This window comes from Ptychodera flava, chromosome 16, assembly GCF_041260155.1.
Source record: "Ptychodera flava strain L36383 chromosome 16, AS_Pfla_20210202, whole genome shotgun sequence".
Lineage (NCBI taxonomy): Eukaryota > Metazoa > Hemichordata > Enteropneusta > Ptychoderidae > Ptychodera > Ptychodera flava.
The window spans coordinates 27,287,763-27,308,527 of record NC_091943.1 but is presented as its reverse complement, the minus strand read 5'-3'; the positions used below and the strand labels follow the sequence as shown (position 1 = coordinate 27,308,527).

General features: G+C 39.7%; 1 protein-coding gene across 1 annotated transcript in view; it reads right to left on the bottom strand.

Annotated features, from left to right (window-relative positions):
* The window catches only part of LOC139113965 (LIM/homeobox protein Lhx9-like), a 77,703-nt gene extending 57,461 nt beyond the window's left edge, over window positions 1-20,242 (bottom strand). The window contains 1 exon segment of the mRNA XM_070675439.1: window positions 20,197-20,242. Coding sequence (XP_070531540.1) covers window positions 20,197-20,242 — 46 coding nt within the window.
* Window positions 20,243-20,765: the final 523 nt, after the last annotated feature.

The following is a 20,765-nucleotide window of genomic DNA, read 5'->3' as shown; positions in this document are numbered from 1 at the left end:
TCGGCTTTTTTTCACTAAGTCACGTTTCTGACCATATACGCGTTAGTTACTCAACGAGTGAAAAAAAAAGATGTTGCAGTCGCCGGTAATGACACGCCGCCGGCGATCCACTTTGCTTGCGTTTTGAAAGCTTTTATGCTCGCTTATAAATGAATTCATATTGCAATGGCATACGGTTTTTCAAATACTTCATCGCCTATGATGATAGCTGGCCTTCCCTTGTGGCCACTATTTAAAAACTCATTTTCGGGAAAGCGCGCGGTTTGCTTTTTCAGATAAAAAATATTGTGGAGTAGAGTATCAGGAAACACTGATAACTGGAGTGTTTGTTGGGATTCTTAATTATTTTTTTAAGAGAGAAGTAGAAAAAACACTCTTCAAATAGCGCGGGAAAACAATACATATTGATGTCGGTCAGTGTTGGTGGGAATGTAATTCTCACAAACGTACGCACACACACACGCACACACTCACTCAGCGACTATTCAACATCGACAAAAGGAGTTCGACAGAGAAAGCGAATAAAGATTTCGAATTCGCACGGATGGAAGACGGAGGGGACAAAGCGGCAATTCTGAAGAGGACAGTGATGACTTCAAAACAGTAAAAATGTCAACAATTTCCCCAAGACACGTCTTTGCCTGTCAATTTCGAGTGGTTTCTGTCACCATCTCAGTCTACATGTCGGTCTCTCCCGCTTTTGTGAGTCCCACTGCACATATCTGTCTGTCTGTCTGTCGTTTTGGCCGTCCGGCTCAGGATGCGACGCATGCTCACATGGATACTGTTGCAATTATATTAGCCGTATCTAAATATCGTAGTTTTAGTACGTAACGTACTTTAGATGTCGTTCATAAACGATTAGTATGTATACCGTCAGTTGGAAAACAAAACAAACAACAGTTTTAGGTTGCACTCGATCCACACGGATTCCCTCAGAAAATTACAAAAAGATGCGCTCCGCTGAGAAGACTGAGCTACGAATCACAATGATATCGACAAAATTCACTTTCCAGATATTGGTGAATATAGTTTATTAATCTCTGGGCAACCTCACGACCATTTCCCACAATCGTCGGTCCGTTTCCGAAATCATTGGTGTCCTCACCCGGCTGGGTCGAAGACCTGGCAAAGGGGGCTGGGGGAGAAGGCTTCTGTGTACAACAAAAGACTGAGCGGGAAAGGCCAGACTTCGGTACGACAGGGCAGCTCAATCAATAATTTTGACACATGCGAAAAAGATGACTCGACTAGTACGCTCTTGCTGTGAAGTACACACTTCACTCTGCCACTCCGCAGTAGCAGAGTGCACTCGTCGACGCTTATCTCATTAAGGGTAGGACGAGACTTAAATTACACATCACCTTTGGTTTTGAAAGCGACAGGTCTTTCATACAAATTAAAACACCAAAAAAAATTCAACATAAAAAGCTAAGCGACATGACTTTGTAGCCGAGCTCAAATAGTGTTTTTGTTGTGCATTGAGTGTTGTCTTAATTATGTTTTTTTTTACGTTTCGCATTTTAACCTCTTTTCGTTCAATATCTAAAGTGTAGAATCCACAACTTTTATTCAAACTCCAGCGAAGTCAGACGCTCAGCGCAGGTCCCCGTCCATTGTAATTCTTCCGTCACGTGGCGTTCAAAGGGTGCGTAAAATCGCTGATATCTTTTTTTTTTCAAGGAGAGTTGTGCAACTGTCAGACATGAAACGTAGTCAGCGTAGTCTGTACTTTTCCTTCCCTAACGAGGAAATCACTTTTATGAAAAAAAAAAAGAGTTGAAAAAAAATTTCAATGATCTAAACAGGCGGTGCAGCCAGGCGGAAAGCGTGGAGAAGGGGCGCATTTGAAAAGGAAACTAACGCAGACGACGGAACTGTCACCATGTCCGCATCCTCGCCTATGAAATGCGATGTCAGTGAAATGTTTAGAAAATCGACAACGCGTACACGTAAAGTAGCTTGAACTGGTGCATTTGCCAGCTAGCGAAGGAAAGGGCCTCTTTGTTTTTGTACAGCGTAAAATGCGGACTAAACGTGCTCGGTGAACAAAAAAACACCTATTACATGTTCGTATTAAATGGGGCAGAAATGAATGGACGTTTTGAACGCAAGGAGACTCGTTAAAGTAGTTTCTTGAGAGAGGGAGGGAGAGACCTACATTTTCATTGTGATATTTTTTTTGTAAGCGGCTTTCTGTTGCAAGGATATACGCGGACTGCTCCTAGCCCTTGCAGCGGGCTACCTGTCTCCTTTGTTCGGTTTTCCATCGCTGATCAGAACGGCGCGCAACGTTAACAACCTGTAGCCGATAGTAACGATCCCGCCATTACGAGTTAATGAGTAGACGATCGTGTACACCGGCAGTTTGCTTTTCAAATGTAATTCGAAGCAAGTTTTTGTGCCATGTTCGGATACTCTTGTCCCTTCTCATCTTCTTGCCTCTAACCAGTAACTAATTAAATACTAAACGACTTTCAAAGCCCAGGTTTATCTTACAGTATTTCTAAAATGCGCCTCGCCTCACGTATTGTTTGAGATTTACTCCGAAACACAGGTTATCATTGCAAATTTTTTAAAAACCATTTGGCTTTATTTGTGCTGTGATTCCCTAAATTACATGGCAGTAAAACCTTTCCCCTGTTTTCGTGTACTTCTATCTACCCTTGACAATCAACGTACGATATCAATGGTGATTTTCACAAAAGTCCATATTTTGTTTTTGTTTACTTTTCATTCGAACAATCCATATTTCGGGGGAAATTGTGAACTTTGTGTTTTTCTCGAATTCACACCATGTTCCTTCATTAGTAGTTCTTCGAATGCGTTCACGAGTAAATCCATCCGGCTAAACTTAGAATTCCCGTCTTCAATTAATTACAAGAAAGCACAATGCATCATTATTTCTTCATAAAAATGATATTCGAGTCTTTCGGGCGAGGGTCAAGCCTGCTCGAAGTTTAGGTATCCTACCCCCGGGCAGAAGTACAGATTTTGAGAAATGGAAAGAAAAAATTCTCCTACGAAACATTTTGTTTAGCTTCTCTTGAACGGCAAACAGACGTAAAATGTGCCCATCGCGAGTTCGTCACGTATGACATGTCTATTTGAAAAATAGTGTAAATTACAAACGAATTAGTTAAATTAAGCTCGTATGGATACATAATAACAAAGTGATATTAAATTCCACGAAAATACACACAGACAACTAAAAAATAATCCATCGCCAACCTTCGTTAGATATTTTCCAATTATCATTTTAAATTTGTCAGTCAAGGAGCAGTCAAAGAAAAGTCCGTTGAAACTATCGGCGGAATAAAAGGCGGGAAAAAGTCATTATTTAATGATACAAAATGTCGTCTGCAAATCACCAATCTCCTGTATTTGAGGCTGCATCGGAAAATGGGGATAAATCCAGGGCTATTTGGGCCTAGGAAAGAAAAAACGCTGTACTCATGAGAGAAAATTGAGGAGTTTTGACGCGATAATAGTAATAATACGAAAATTGACGATAATTCAGGTGATTTGTACGCGCGGTCCAATTACCGCTGCGCACAATGGAAAGATGGGAAAAGACACAGGATATTACATAGTACATCGTGTTATCGTGTATAAATTCGTAGATAATACAAAGACTACGTGCTATTCACCATGTTTCATGCAGACGAACGACACCTCTCACAAATTGCCGCGCTTCATTCAGCGGTTGCTGGCCAGACCCCGGCGGAAAGAGATCTGAGCAGCGCGGCGCTGCGAAATTGAGCGACTGCCTGCCAACATCAAACACAAATTTCTCTTGAATGCTTATGAATCGCCCAAGAAAATGAAAGTGTTCGCAAATTTTGAGATTTTATGAAGTATTAAAGGTTGATGATAACCCATCTTAGCGTGTATACTATTGTAAAGACATATAAGCCACGTTCAAAATTGAAATTTGTGAAGTGTTTGAAATCCGGAATATTTATCATCACTTTCCTGGTATTGCTTGCTCGATGATGATAGTTGTCACAGTTCGGTAGAGTGATTCAATAACTTAATATGTAGACTGTGAAAAGTAATGCTGGGAGTTGGCTGTCGCATTGGCACGATTTTCAGATAACGCTTGCGGAACCTTGTCACTCAACCCTTAGCAACAATACTACCGTCTCCGGAGATGCACCATGACGAAAAGGACACTGACACTAGCATCACTGATCAATGTGCGTTATATTATCCAAATATCCTTAAAAAACAAACGGTGATTTAGTAAATTCGGTGCTTGTTTTTTCTGACGAAAGGTCATAATTACTCAATAAAATTTTATATCTATTTCAACATTAGTAAAGACGGACATCTTCCGAAACGTTTCCTATAAATGGAAATCACTGACAAAAGTTACAGAGGTCAATCTCTCTCTCTCTCTCTCTCTCTCTCTCTCTCTCTCTCTCTCTCTCTCTCTCTCTCTCTCTCTCTCTCTCTCTCTCTCTCTCTCTCTCTCTCTCTCATCTGCCATTCTCTGCTCCTCCTGTGTCTGTGTCTCTCTCTCCCTTTCTCTGTTTCTCCTCTCACCCATGGTTTTCACACAAGAAAACATTTTATAAGAAGGAGACAAAGTTACTTCAGAATTTCTGTTACTTGAACCACGGTCCCTCCACGGTCCCTCCAGGGACCGTGCTTGAACAGGCAAGCGACTGGTTTTACAGATTCTCCATCTATTGAGCTGAGTCGGATCTTAATTTTTGCCATGGACCACGCACTGTGTATTTGACAGACGTAAAATAAAAATCATGCTGTTGTGCGAAGAATGTGTGTTTGATTTAACTGGACGCCTCTGATAAATTATGGCGATGATATTACTTCCGGAAGAACAGGCAGTGACGGATTCCCCGGATGTAACTTTACAGGGGTTTCATTAAGAGCCGGCAGCCGGCGAAATTGACCGGTTACTCTCACGATTTCGCCGGCTACTTTTTCAGAAAATTTGAACTCTTTCACAGCTAAAATTTTTTTTACCTTCTGAAATGATACGGGCAAGTTACACAAGCTGTGTAATCAAACTTTCCAACGGCTTTTATGTGAAACAAAATTTAGAAGACGAGTGATTGCTACGATCACCTTGTACTATGATGCAGCACGGTCTTGCGTATACTGCCTCAATAAAAATCGGAATTGCAACGGACGATTCTATTGGCTACCTGAATTGCTGATTCCCATATGGTGACCTTTATATACGCCAATGAAAACGTGCATACTACACCTGTCGGCCGTCGTTAGCTCAACTCAAAATGGTCGATGAACAAATGAAGACAGAAGCGATCGCTGTACGATCTTCGGTTTTGAAGTGGACCAAGAAACCAGAGAAGGATAATTACGTGGATTTAAACTGTTTTTTAAAGGCAATGACCTAATGTTTTTCTCACGAAAATACTTTCCGATTACAGTTCGAATTTTAGTAAGCCGACTTTCGTTGCACTGCGGTAGGCGTAAATGTGGAGGTAATGGACGTATGATATATGCTTTTCGGTCTATCGACGTCAATACGAATGTCACCCAGAGTTGTTAAAATACGTCGATCAGACCTCTAAATTCACTTCAAAAGCGATCGTCAGGTTAAATCCAAATGTAAGCTTCTGAACGTACAAATTTCCATATCCTATATCAAGGTTCTTACTTTGCATACCGATAAAGGCCTAAGTCATATAACCTTGAGTATCTTGGTTTCGATTTGCGAAATATGGTCATCATTGTCATTTTTAATCATAATTGATGAATAAATTATCCTTTTTACCTCCCTAGTGGTATTAAAGTTCTTCATCTACAGATTTCCATACAAACATCAGGGTTCTTAATTTTAAGCATAACATTATACATTAATGAAAAGTTTCTTATTTACTGTACGTGCTTAAAATATGAGTGTTTCATCCAGGATGGCATCAAAGGGGATTTTCCCCCTGTACCAGAAAATTTGGGGGGCATTTCACCAGCTCATGTGTTCTACTTGTACCTCTAAGGTGTGATTGGCACCATTTCATTGGGGGAGTGGTACCCCTTGACAAATGAATTGGGGTGCCAACATTTCAGCAGAGGGAGAATCCCCTATCCCCCTGTCTACATGTAACACTGTATAATATCATCTACATATCAAATTTATATCATTAATAATAGTGAATTATTATAGTTTACCTCCTAAAAGCATAGAGGTTCTAAAGACTTCAGTTTTCTTTGTTCAAAATATCGTCACCATTACCACATTTTATGAGTCATTTTTAATTATGAATTATTATATTTAGGCCTAATCTTCCAGGAAAGTGGCTTTTATGATATGAACAAAAATTGCCGTGGAACACTGCTGACAATTCTTCTGAAAATACTAGACATTCATGTGACTGTAAGCTGTAAAAAGTGAATTTTAGCTCATTTTCAGGGTTTCCGGCCTTCGGCCGGGAGGGGGAACACCCCCTCCCGGACCCTCCCCCGCCGACGACCGCTTTGTGGTCATGGCAGCTGCAAGCCGACTACTTTTCCATTCTGGCCCCCTACTTCAAACATAATGAAATCCCTGAATGTAAACTATGTATAAGTTTGTCTGTTTTTATTCCCCAAATGGATTGAATTCAGTGAAGGTAAAATGTGCCTCGGAAACAGATACTCAGACTCTCAAACTTTTACAATACGTTTTTAATGTAACACTTGCGTGGGCTCACGCTTGTGAAGTAAATTAAGTTTTCACCGGCTTATTTTTACGAAAACGTGAAAATTTATGTTTTCCGCATTGAGCTATCACAGGGATGGCGGCCATTTTGAATTTCAAAGTCTTGGGTAATTTGTTTTCAAAGTACCAAAGTCTGCACCTTGACCCCTGATTTTTATTTTGATTGCTTTCGAAAAGGAATGGTTTGACTTTCTTTACGGAAAGTTTAAGCAAAACGTTCAAGTTTTTCAATTTTGAGGCGCGGAGGGGAGAAACAGAGAAAGGGAGAGAAGTATTCAGCCTTGCGAATTCTCATCGGAGGTTTGAGTGAAGGGGCTCCATCCACTTTATATAATTTGTGAAGACTGTTAAGTTTGTTGAAAACACAGTGAACGATTTATTTTGTTTCCTGTTTTTGCGATGTATTTATTTCAATTATGTCAACTCTGTCCCTCTAATTCTCGGTTCCTTAAATGCGAGTTTGCCACCCAAGTTAGCCATAAAAGTCTGACGGTCGACAATAATTGAAATATGGCGGATTTCAACGGGTAAAACACATAAGACAACAGAAGCTAAAGTAAAAGTTTAGGTTATACAGGAATTGCATACCAGAAATGCCTGAAATGTTGAAAAAATGCATAAGTTGAGCTACTTTCACAAACAAACAGAACTTTTTGCCATGACAGTGATAATATTGGTGTTAAAATTATTTGTTAGACCAAACTCTTGCTGTGGTGAGAAGTCGATATTTTTACCCACAACGCACTGCAATATCATGCAGTCCCCCCCCCCCGAACAAAAGCTATTCAAAAGTATACTGTCACCTGTTCCAATTTTGCCACAGTTACCATGGAAAGAGAAAATCTAACCAATCACAGATTTTAAGCGGGTGGCCACTTTTTAAAAAAAACAGCGCCCTTACATGGGCATTTTGAATACCAAGGAACGCCCCTTTGACCATATATGGGCACAGTTAGATTACAGGTGACTATACACCTTTAATGTTGGGAGAGCTTCAGGTTCAAGGAGGAAGCGCACCGTGATGACGTCACTGAACGCGAAATGAGAAATGAGGTGACAGAGATACAATTTCTACATCATACCATTCCAAGAACATTCTAATGAACTGACATTTTACTTCTAATTTTTGACAATAACTGATCCATTTTTCACTTTTAGGCAGCTATTGGATCAAAGTTTGTCTCTCTAACCCGGAAAGAACACATTGTCAACGCTGTTCTACGTACTGAGTGCATGTGTTTGAGTTGCATTTAGCGCGTTGGACGTTGAGTTTCGTAGTCTGCAACTATGCGCCTTGTTTGGATACTGTTTCAGGAAGCGCAGTATATATACGTCACTCTGAAATTTCTCGAAAGTCAAATTTTCACATTTGTGATCAGTCTGCCAACAGTAAGCTGTGGTGTATACAGCATATACAATGTGCATTTTGTCAATCGGCAAATATTTGACAGGCATATGATGTTCCGTAATGTTTTTAGAACTCTATCCCAGTCATATGGCATAATTGCCCCATTGCCATGGCAGTCTTGTCATCTCTGTTAAAGCGTGTCTCAGCAGTTAAGTGACAATGTCGTTGTTACTCTGTACGGTTCTCTGCCTTGGCATGACACAAAACTGTACATTTGTCATTAGGTAGTGTATACAGATGTGGTTGGGACTAGTCTGGATAGTAACCTAAAAAACTCAACTTTTATGCTCTTGTATTTATATACACAGAGCTGTCGCGGAAACACTTTGCTGCAACAAGAAATGTTCTCTAGCGGTGTTGTACTGCCATTTCACAGTGCCGCTGTGTTGTAGGTTTTTAAAGTAAGAATGTACGTCGGAGACAGATATTCGAACTCTTAAAATGTACTATTTTTGGTCAATCACTTGTGGGACTCGTGTTGAAGCTCATGGAGCAACTATAGCTTTAAAACTATAGTTTTAAAACTTTTTGTGAAAACCGGAAATTGCACGTTTTCGTCATAAAGCTGACACGGGGATGACGGCCATTTTTGAATTGAAACATCGGGAAATATTGGCTAATTTGTTTCTCTCGTACCAAATTTTGCACAGTGACCCCTATTTATATTTATTATTTCAAAAGGAAATATTTTAAGTATCTCTATAGAAAGTTTGAGCAAAATTTTAAATCTTTCAATTTCGAGGCGCGTGCTACTTTAAACTTCACGACTCTGTTCGCGCCGTTTTTCTTACGCAGCAACGTCAACCATTGGCGTGTAGATGCGCCTGTCTGCAATTTGAAAGTTCACCCATCGTGAACATGGTCAACAACATGTTCCATCGATCGCTTGCATGGGCATACACAAAGCAAGCCCTTTGAACTGTTACTAAATTCTCGATCACGATGACTCTGGCCCGACCTAAAGACCTCGCGCTTTTTTTTATAAATCCGCTTTTTGCGTTAATGACGCACTGCCTACCGTATAAAGCAGCAACGAACCCGATTCAAGATGGTTTGCGGAGATTATGAAAAGCACTCGAACGTGAAAGTTTAATTGGAGCGTCCTAGAGACTTATCTCCATGGGATTCGAGAAGTGACAAACGGAGTATGCTTTGACTACGTGTAACTCTGTTCCACTTTATGTCTTGTATGTGACGGTAAAATCACACTTACTAACCAACCTGATCTCTACCTACCCTAATTCTTTGTCTCTATCTGTCTCTGTCAGTCTTTCTACCTCAGTTTCTCTCTGTCCGTCTTGGTGCCCATCTGTCTGTCTGTCTATCCCTGTCCTGTTTCTCTGTCTGTTTCTGTCTCTGTCAGCCTCTCTCTCTTTCACACACTGACACAGACACACACACATGTGACATACAAACCAGCGAAGATCATATTTGTCCAACAGTAAATTAGTGCTCACCCATATCACGTGTTCTATCAACGCTTGTTTTTGTACGTTATATACTTTTTTCTGTTACAATTATTGCAAAGAAATAAGTACAGGGACGCACTTCTCAAATAAAGGAGGCGTACAACTACCAAAAGGTTGATAGATAGATGCATAGATAGATAGATAGATAGATAGATAGATAGATAGATAGATAGATAGATAGATAGATAGATCGGTAGGAAGGTAGGTGGGTGGGCAGATCGATAAATGGATAGATAGAGTAATAGATGGATAGATAGATCGATAGATATATAGATCGGTAGGTAAGTACGTAGATCAATAAAAAGGATACAGAGACAGGCAGTTTGATTGAAAGGTGTGAGTGTATGTATGTATATACATACACAAATATACATAGTAAAATACTATATATGTATATAGACATATATGCACATGTTATTCATTTGTAATGAATATTTTCGAACGTATAAGGCCGCGTTCAAAAACAATGGTGAGGGGGGGGGCTGGAGGAATTCGGGGGGATTCGAAAATTTTGGGGGTAGTGGAAGGGGACTTGAAAGTTGTGCTCTGCCTATAGGGGGGACCTGAAAATATTTTGACTACCAACATTTTGATGTCGTCCAATGGTTCTAATGTTAGTAATAATTAAACAAAATCTAGAACCGTTGTGTCGCATTTTATGTCTTTAATCTCGAAAAAATTTAAAAATGTATGAATGCCATTAAATTTTCGTAAAACAATGTAATGTGGGGCAGGAGCTGCAGCTGTTGATAATTTTCCAATATTTCCATGCAATGTATCAAACACAGTTTCTTGGTGTCTCTCTACAACATGCTGAAAAACACAATATTCAGTTTGTCAACAAAGCCCATTTGTCTAAATATTGGTGATAATTGAATGATACAAATGCATGGTACACGTAGGCTGTGTTGGCAAGCTGAATACTGGACAGCTCAACATGCTGTAGAGAGTAGAACAGGAACGCAATTGTATAAACTGAACAAAATATTGTCAAAATGAAAAGTTAATACAACTGCTGCCCTGCTACTACATACTGGCAGTGATTGTGATACATGTAGCTCTGCCTCTGATGTAGTTTAAGAAAAGTTTCGGTCATAGGACACTCAATTGACAGTGAAACATACATCTACTTGTACACAAGATCCAGCCAGAGAAAAAAGATGGGGTCACCGTAATTGATCTTATACAAATGTACGATGAAAAGTCAGTTTTTCTAAAATCACTTAAAATCAGTATTTAAAACCATTCATTTCAAGTTCATGCAGTGAATGAAATTTTCACATTTCATTGTACAAAAACACAAAAGTAAGAAAAATGTGTGACTAAATAGACCGTTTATATTTTATCAAATTTGCCATTATTACATCAAAAATTTCTGAGATTTAAACATTAATTTCATGGAATATTTTAACCTTCCAATATTGTAAACTTTGTAAGACATTTATAAGTGGCATCTAAGTTGTATATATGTCATGTGCTTTAAAAAATGGTTTTTTTTCGGTAAATCACTGAGCTCATTTTTTCGCAATTTGGTTAAACGTAGCCAGGAATACATAATTTTCATACTCTCACATGATTGTCATTTTGTGTGCTTTTCAGTTGGTGACATTGACCAAGCCAGAGTTGGATAAACTCAAGTCGGCTTAGACTGAGAAATCCAAAAAGTTCACTGATGCATTTAAAAATGAATCAATTTAAGAACTTGCCCTAGGTATATGGCTCTACAACCTGCTGATAAGAGGTAGTGTCGAACATCTGCGTGCAGAACGACAAATTACATGTTTATTTTTACTCTGAGTGCAGTCCCTATAAATATGCGGCTATATGGTAATGGGGGGGGGGAAGTGAAATTTTTTTAGAGTATTGAGGGGGAGTTGAAAATTTTCGAAGGTATTGAGGGGATCTGAAAAAAAAAGATTTCAATCGCGGTTCCTCCAGCCCCCCCACCATTTTTTTTGAACGCAGCCTAATATATATATATATATATATATATATATATATATATATATATATATATATATATATATATATATATATATATATATAATATATATATATACAAACACACACAATTACACATCTAGGTGTGTGTGTATGTGTAAGAGTATGATATGTATGTGTATGGGGAGCTTACGCATTTCTAATGATCGTTAAAATCAACTTATGAGGTGAAATCTTTAGGCTCTTTAATCGCTTCTGGCAATGCCTAAACAAACTCTGTCGTCTGTTAAATGTTTGATGTTTGCGTAGCGGATGCATGCCCCATTTAGGGACACTCTAGTTACTCACTAAACTTTATCTCGACGTCTTTACACTCATGCTGTTTGTTTTCGAAGATGTGAACATTCCGCGGGTCCTGGAAAGCTTTCGTGAACATTCAATACGCGCTCATTGAAATTATTATTTTTCCCTCCACACTTTATACGTCAGCGGGCAAGTTTTTGCATTAGGGAAAATCCAGACACTAGAAGCAATACACAGTATAGAGATATATCTTTTGTGTTAAGAGTTGTCCATTGTTAAGACTGACTTTAAAAGAGGTGTGCCGGTCATACAGAATAGCAGGCACAGGCGTTCGTTCCGCTTGTTCGGGAACAAAAAGTAGCTTGCAAGCGAGACGCATACTGTATCCTACAGCCGACGGCTACCCGATATAGATATCAATGAAAATGGAAATTTACTACTTTGATACAGATACATCTCTTTCTTTAAAATCAGCACTCTATCTCAAGGCGATAAATAATAGACGGGTCTTTAATTATAGATGTTGTGATCGCTTTGATTTTTTTGAACGACACACAGGCACACTGGAGATGCTGGCTGAGCGCGTATTTCATCGCTGCATGCTAAAGCTATCCATCGCGCTCAGTATTGACGCCAGTTACCGGTATATCACCCCTTGTGTATGTCGCATTTATATCATACACGTCCTGGTCTGAGGTTTGTCGGGGGAGGGTATAGGCAGAAACATGACGAAACGGGATTCATGATTTTACGTAACGGGGGGAGTGTTGCTCGACTGTCGGTGAACGCATACTGATGGAAAGGTCAAAAGACTTAACTCAAGCCATTCCTCGATATTATGATCCATGACTATCGTCAGCACTGATGACGTAATCCAGGCTGCCAACCATGTGCATTGTTCCAATCGAGATTTCCAACGCACGGAGTTGAGAGAAAGAGATACACCCGTTGTAAAAAGAAGTGAACAAAATCACGCGTTCTCTGTAAGGACACCGGCGTGGGATGTAAACGAACGCATCTGTCACATATAGAGATTTGTGTTTTCCCAATTGCTGTATTCCTTTACATGTTTGAGACATAATCTGTAGGTTGATTGGGCAAACAATCTATAAATATCATTCCTAAACAGGCTGCAACATCTCTCATATGTAGATGAAAGATTTCACAGTTTGGATATGTATTTCAAGAGCAAACAAACGCCCTTGGATTCTGTGGAATTTATCCTGCATCCCCATAATGGATAAAAAAAAGTACGGGCTTCGAATTCATTTATAATACTTTTTTTTCCCTTTCAAAACTATTCGCTGCCGTGTTTGCAGTTTACGCTGAAATTCTCTTCCTCGGCGCACGGCCGCTTGAGGATAATGAATGATTATCCGTATTTGCAAGCCAGCGATGTTTGTTCCCATGCAAAGGAACATGGGTTTATCGAATTGATTGAATAAGCGTCTGTGCGTCGGAAGCTGCTGGTTCGTCATGTACATCATTAAAAACTGACTTCTACCGACTCTGTACTTGCCAAGTGGGATTCCGACCATTAAGCAAAATTGATAACAAAAGCCACGTTATTCAGGTCCACAATTTCGTGCGCGGTTTCCACTGATGCGGTTTTCAGTTCTTGTACCCGTCGTTAGAGACGCACGCTAATTTTAGGAGCTCCCACCGTTCTCCATTCTCCGTGATAGCTCGAATTTTTTTGTACTCCCGTATAATGTAACGCTGGGCGGTTAATCGCCGTGTCTGACAATGCACAGCCGGGCGTAGACACGATGAAAGGGCCTGCAGTCGGAGTAAATGGCATGCCCAGCGTAAGGTAATATGATCATAATTGTTGACAATTGAATTACAGCGTTGAGTGAACCCACCGAGTTCATCTTTCTCCACCAATTACCAGCAGAGGTACAGAGAAAAAAAAAAACTAGACTCGCTTATCGCATGAAAGGCAAGTTTTACCTGGCTTTAAAAAAACCCAAACCCCGGCACCGGACGATTTCCTATTCCAATTAAGTGATCAACCGGTGTATCAAAGACATTCGGTATTTTCTGTCGTCGGTTTTTTTCTCGCTTTTCACGTGTTTATTCCCGGTGACCCAAATAGAGAAATCAAGCGATTTAGTCATTTAGTGGACAATTTATCTCGGGCCGTACATTTTGCTCTCATGCTGGTTCACTTACTGATCTCAACTGTGCTTTGAACGGTCTCTAAGGCGGCTTGCCCGCTGACTTCGCTTCACGTAGTGCAGCTGAGAACGTGCCAGTTCCTGCATACAAAAATCATGATTCTGTCGACGATTTGTTCAAGTTGTTATTGTTGTCCGATTGCAAAGAAATCCGTCGATGTCGTTTGTCTGTGTAAAACGGAGAGGGGCCGAGGGGTCACTGTTCACTGCAAATGCCATGTTTTTTAACGAAATGGGATCAACGCGTGTCGTCAGAGAGAGAGAGAGAGAGAGAGAGAGAGAGAGAGAGAGAGAGAGAGAGAGAGAGAGATTTGTTTGACATGTTGTAACTGAGACTGCATCGTCCTTTAATATTTAAAAAAGATTCTAGTGTACTTCGTTTCGGGGGTTACAAATGCCGCTACTCGATTCCAACGCACAATATGTGCGGCAAATAGTTTCACCAGAATGACGATTCAGTAGACAGAGATTCTAATGTCCTAGCTTTATTGAAATATTTGTAGCAAAGATATAGTCTGCTTCTTATTAACTGCCGCGGATCTCCCTCGTTTCCCATTCAGTGAACACCATTTTTTGCATCAGCTGCTACTTTTGGGAAAAAATGTGCTGTATTGGCCACGAGCCGCTCACAAGAGCACCCAACTTTAATTTACTCCATCCAAAATATCCAAATTTCATATGTTTCAAGAGTCATATGTTGCCATTATGAAAGCGAAACTTTTATGCAACATTTCACAAAAAGAACTGCTTGACTTTTTAGTGACATCTAGGATTGGGGCACTGGGAGTTGAATTCTGGTGTCGCTTGCAGAATTCAGGTCACAAAACAAGCGATCCGCCTGACATACACACCGTCGCATCTGCTAGCTGAAAAGCATATGTCGGGAGTCACCTTTTATAAGCCATCTCGCTCATCTCCCTGCAAATGAGCCGGCAACAGAAAATATCAAGCAACCCCCATTTGGAAGTGATTTGCAATCCCTGCTCCCGTCGGAGGTTACCCATTGTCATGCAAAGCATCCGGTCTCAATGGGGATAAGTTAGTACACTTGCAAACGGATATTGGAGAGGTAGACCCATAATGCCACCTACTCATGCCATATGGGGGAATTCCGTCTAGGTATAGGCCAACCTCCCGCATCGCACGTACAAACTGCATTGCATTTATAGAAAAAAAAACACATTCTGGCAGTAAAGAACGTTAAAACGGGCTTCGCTCATCGGTTATTCATTAAATAAATGCAATCTTTATTGTGGGCCTATCGGATTATGCTATTATCAGTGAACAATACAATTTTTTTACGACAACGCACTCCGTAATGGCCGGGGCGGAGCCTGCCTTTGTCACAGCTTTCAACTAAACTCTGCTCGTAATGTTTCTTTCGGAGGCGGTATGACTGAGGCGACCGAATAGAAAGATAAAATTTACACGGATTCGCGTGCTGTTCGTCCCTCGTGCCTTTTTCTCTATACCATTTCCCCCATTTTTTTCTTTCACATCATGAAGCCGAAAGTTCCATTCAAAAAAATGAATTTGAATTACAAGTTCTCTCGGCCGCAATCGTTTGACATTATCTTACAAATGATACAGATTTTACGCAATGGCGGGAAAGACGACTGATTTGCATAAAGATGGCGGAAATCTTTTGTTTGTTTGATTGGCAAAATCAACGAAACGAAAAGAGAACGGCAAGAAGATTATCAACGAAAATAATAAGCACTTGTAATTTACGTTTTTATGGTTTAAATATTTGCAGCCTTTCGTCGTGTGTTCGCGCAATGATTTTCGAAAAAATTGCCACATAATTTTTCCTGTTTAAAAATCATATTTATGAAGTCCTTAGTACTCAATATAGGGCCAGATATGACAGGCATTTCGTTCGATTCCACTTTGAGCCTAAATGAACGTGCAAGCGTGCGACAAGCATGATTCTTTAAAAATTTAACTTCATGTCTAGTTATTACCTGACACAAAAGTTTTCCATCTCGTTCTTTCTTTGAGATTACTCCAAACTATACAGCGTATCTGTCGTCAGCTAGTTTTTCTCTTGCTGATTTATCAATGCCCAACTATGAATTAAGAAATATGTGATTAAGATATGTCACCCCACATTATGAAATCGAACTCAAGCAGGTAATTTAAAATATGCAGAAAGCACCGATAGGTCGAGGATATACCATAACGAAAGCCACTGAACCATAAGCTTATACACAACAACTTTTTACAACACTTAACCTCATTATCTAAAACAGGAATCTAGTGATAAGCTTGAATCATCATGGTGTCGTATTTGCATAATAATCGTGAAAATATTCTGAGATGGCGCAATTGAAGCAAAGATCATGATAGCGTTTATGGTGGTGACTGTACGTTTGTTACTAAATACAACATTACGAGCATGAGATTTACGCTGTTGCAGACAGAATGCGGATAAATTCCATATGTTTTTACTGCTGCAGCATGTGGTAGGGCCCTGAAGCTTTTGTGTTGTTTTTTGTTTGTTTGTTTGTTTGGTTTTTTTTAGGGTTTCATCATAACAATTGAAGTACTAACGCAGTTGTACTAACGATGTACCATTTCCCTTATTCTTATGCGCGTATTTTCGACATTCTTGTGATTTTTGAAAACAAAAAAATGTAATTTTGCAAATTAATGCATTTTGTCATTTTCGTCGTTTGCTAAGATGCATGGACCGTAATATTCGGTCATTAACCGCACTCTGAACCTTAAAAAAAACCTATCGTGCGCCCTTGTTCGTAATCTTCCTTAACTCACTGTTCCACAGCACCTAGAATCATAATTATTTAGGTTTCAGTTTGATCGAAAAAGCCGTCATTTATGACGGCTTTATGACATATTACTATTTAGCCGTTATTTAATTACTACATTAGCCGTCATTTATGACATATTACTATATGTGTGTGTACTGTGTCTGTGTGTGTACTGTGTCTGTGTGTCGTCTGCTCCACGCACACCGTGTTGTTCGGTCGCGCACAGAATTGCAACATCTAAGTCGGTTGCTGTGACCAACTCTTTTGGGTTGGAAGCAGTGGCCGACTGGTTTTGTGTGAGGCCTATCAGCTAGGCGATGTTGCCGTGAGTGTGTGGGGGTTCGAATCCCGTTTGGGTTATAGTAAAAAATTTATGAAACGTGAAACGAATCCATCTTGAAGACGCTCTTTCACTAGCTGTATGCAGGGTTCTACTAATTGGGTGAGCTAGCTGGGGAGAGAATTTTTCTCCGTTTGCGGTACTCTGTGGCCGACGTGATCTTTCTGTAGGGCAATACTGCTAATTTCATTTATGTCACAGATCTATCATTAATATGCAAAACTAAATAAATACTTTCAACGATTTCTAGCAAGACTTTCAGAAAGTGAGAGTGCAGGAATTAAAGAAAACTATCATTTTCAGTATAAGAGTACTCGATGTTTTCGTGGTAAACGTAGACTTCCTGGTCAAGGGATCCAACCAAGATCTCCAGCGATAAACACAAGCTTAAAACAGAGAAAAATTATATTTGCAGAAGACACTTAAGCACGCATTTCTGTGGTATCAAGCGCGCCATCAGCACTTTTGCGTGGATTGAAAAATGTAAGATTAATGAAGATTCAATGTATGATTGGAGGAAAGAATATCTAGGAATGCACTTTGCATTAGTAAACAATGCCCCTCAGAGGCATTTTGAACTTTTCTCGTGTTGTGCTCCAAATGAAGTGAGGTCCTCCATTATAGAGGGAACGGACGACCGAACTTTGGCCGACAGGAATGCTGTTGAGTTAAAAGTGAATTACTTTAATGTGCTTGTAAGGTGCACGAAAATCAATTAAATTTTGAGTGACCATAATTTAAAAAACACGCCAGCGTTTCAACGGACGATTGAATCACAGACCCTCATGATAATTACTTGCATTTAAAAATCTGTGCGTTGGAAGCGTACAGAACCTTCATTTCAAAATGTATACGCGCTAATTATGCATCGGTCAGCCATTTTGGCGCCAAGATCTGATCCACTTTTGAAAATGTCGGTCGCCGTAGTCGTGCATTCATATTTCTTTTCACCCCATCATTTAAGCAAGAATATGTCAAAGAATAAAAATTGTGGCAGCGAGAATACAGAAAATGCCAAACTTTCAATTCTTTGGGCAAAAAAAAAGAGCATGGGATTTTAAAAATATAAACCTTCGTTCATATCTTTATGTAAGTATGTAGATACGCTCTGAGGCTATATACTCAACGTAGTATACTATTCCTCTTTCCTTGCGTGCTGAGACATGACATTGAAACTGATCTCCACCAACATCGCAACATTGAAGTTTAGCTAATTATTCCTAACGGAATCAATCAGCACTAAAAAAATTGCGTGAGCGTTGCCAGAAAAAACATGTAACACATTTCTGCGCGTTACCTGTCAAGTGCCTGTAATTCCACACATGTGTAATAAGTGCTATTTTTTTTCAAAGAACAGCCTTTTTATTGACTTTCGAGCTTAACAGACCTCCTTGGCTCTTCGAAATGTTAAAGTTTCGATCCGTATGGTCGGGTTTTCTTTAATCCGCCTCGCTTTAAAATCGCGTAGTAACGGGTAGTGTTTGCAAAATTAATAACCATTTCATAAAGTCCCATTTACTACATACATTGTAGATCGTGATTTGGAATAATTCCGAAACGGATTTTTTGGTTGCATTGAATTTCCCACTTCATGCAGTGACAGATGACTTTGCGTATTTGTTGCACAGAACATGGAAATTAGTCAAGCGATAGGCCTAGCAGACATCGCTGTCCTCCTCTTCTAAAACAAAACAAAATACTCCCCAAAACAGAATTTAACTCCATATCGCCATAACAGCGATCACTTCTGAACGCCAGTTTATATTACGGAAAGTCAGTTATGGTTCTGAGGACGGGCGTGTTGTCATTACATCTTTATAGAATAGGAACGTGATGTGACGCGGCGGATCACGGGCAACAGGAAATCAAACCATCGCGGAGAAAAAAATCTTCGGCTTGTAATAATACCGAAGAGTGTCTATTTTACGGATTTAGAGCTTAAAAAGTGGAAAATTAAAAAGCATATGCTCGGAGACCAGGCGTCCTGAAAGATAGGATAAACACAGTCGCCGATCCGATTTAGTTTTTTAATATCGTGCTTCAGTCACTAACTAGCCAGCATCATTTCATTAGAAGAATTTGGACCTTCTGCATAATCTCTTTTACTGGGATTAGTCGCATTGTTGCTGGTTCAGCCCGGCTTGGAAATGCCACGGCATCGAATGCAACGGCTTCTAATCGCGCGATTTTCGCTGAAAATCCGCGCACTCAATCATGAAATCTCGACGACATACAAGGATATTAAGGGAATTTTATTTTTTGAGTTTACGGGCGTATTCAGTGTTCTTGCGGCAAGCAGAGGACAATGGCTCTCCCTATAAGAGAGAAAGGATTCGCAAATAAGCTGCTTCGAATTTCTTATCTGGATGACCCCCCTCGAAAAAAATCTCACCCGACTCTTTTAATAGCAACAGAGTCTAGGGTCAGGGTTCACAAAAGCAACATGAAAAAGTTTATGCAACACTTGAATTGAAATTTGAGTGTAATGCCATCCTAAGACCTTTATTGGCGAAGTGTCGATTCAATGTATTTTCTCACAGCTGTGATGTTTGTTACTGACGGAAAGGAATCTTTTAACTACGTGCATCTCCCAATAGATAAATATAAACCAGATAAATACGATACCATCAACCTGAAGCAAAGATGATGATGATGATGATGATGATGATGATTACATGTAGAAAAAGTAGCTGCACATTTGTAACCTGAATGAATTCCTGTCGTGGAGATTTATTTCGACATTTCAGGCATAACCAACCAACCAACCATGAATTTTAATTATCAAAAGAAAAAAGAAGCCACTATGCCGTGAAAGAAAGACCCACAAATTAATTTAATAAATGTTTTTTCAAAAGTGAATGAATATTACGTGTGATTCCGTTCTGAGTCTGCTTGCCGCAAGAAATAATAATAGTTGATTCATCGTCGTCATCGTCCTCCTCCTCCTCCTCCTCCTCCCCTCCATCATCATCATCATCATCATCATCATCATCATCATCATCATCATCATCATCATCATCATCATCATCATCATCATCAAGAACAACAACAACAACAACAACAACAACAACAACATCAACAACAACAAAACACGTGCACCACCACCACCACCACCACCACCACCATCATCATAGAGCATATCTATAGTATCTTTAAACTATTGGAAAGTTCTATAAGTTTTGAGTATCAATCTCTTCAACCATACATTTTAAGATCGTAATGGCTACAAAAGTTTTGTCTTTATAGATAATGCAAGGAATAAAGTTGGAAACATACGATAAGGGACGTAGAAAATGGAAGCCAAATTCTAAGCAAAGCATGAGACGATGCGACTACGACTCGAAATCCACCAGCAACGTCCACGTCTGGCGTTGCGAGTTGCTTTTGTTCCTTGTCATTAGTAAAGAATCACGATATAGATCCGTCCCATTCAACGTTATCAGATCATATTGCATACTTTGTTTTATCAACATATTCAATGATTTTTCACTTTCCTCATTGATATTTTTCAGAACGATATCACTAACAATGAACCTACTGCGAAATCTGGCGATGTGCCCACTGACGCGTCGTAAACTGGCGGTGTCGAATACCGGAAAAATATTACAATGTGATGGATATTGACAATGAAGTAGACACAGATTCTGCACCTGGCCTCACCC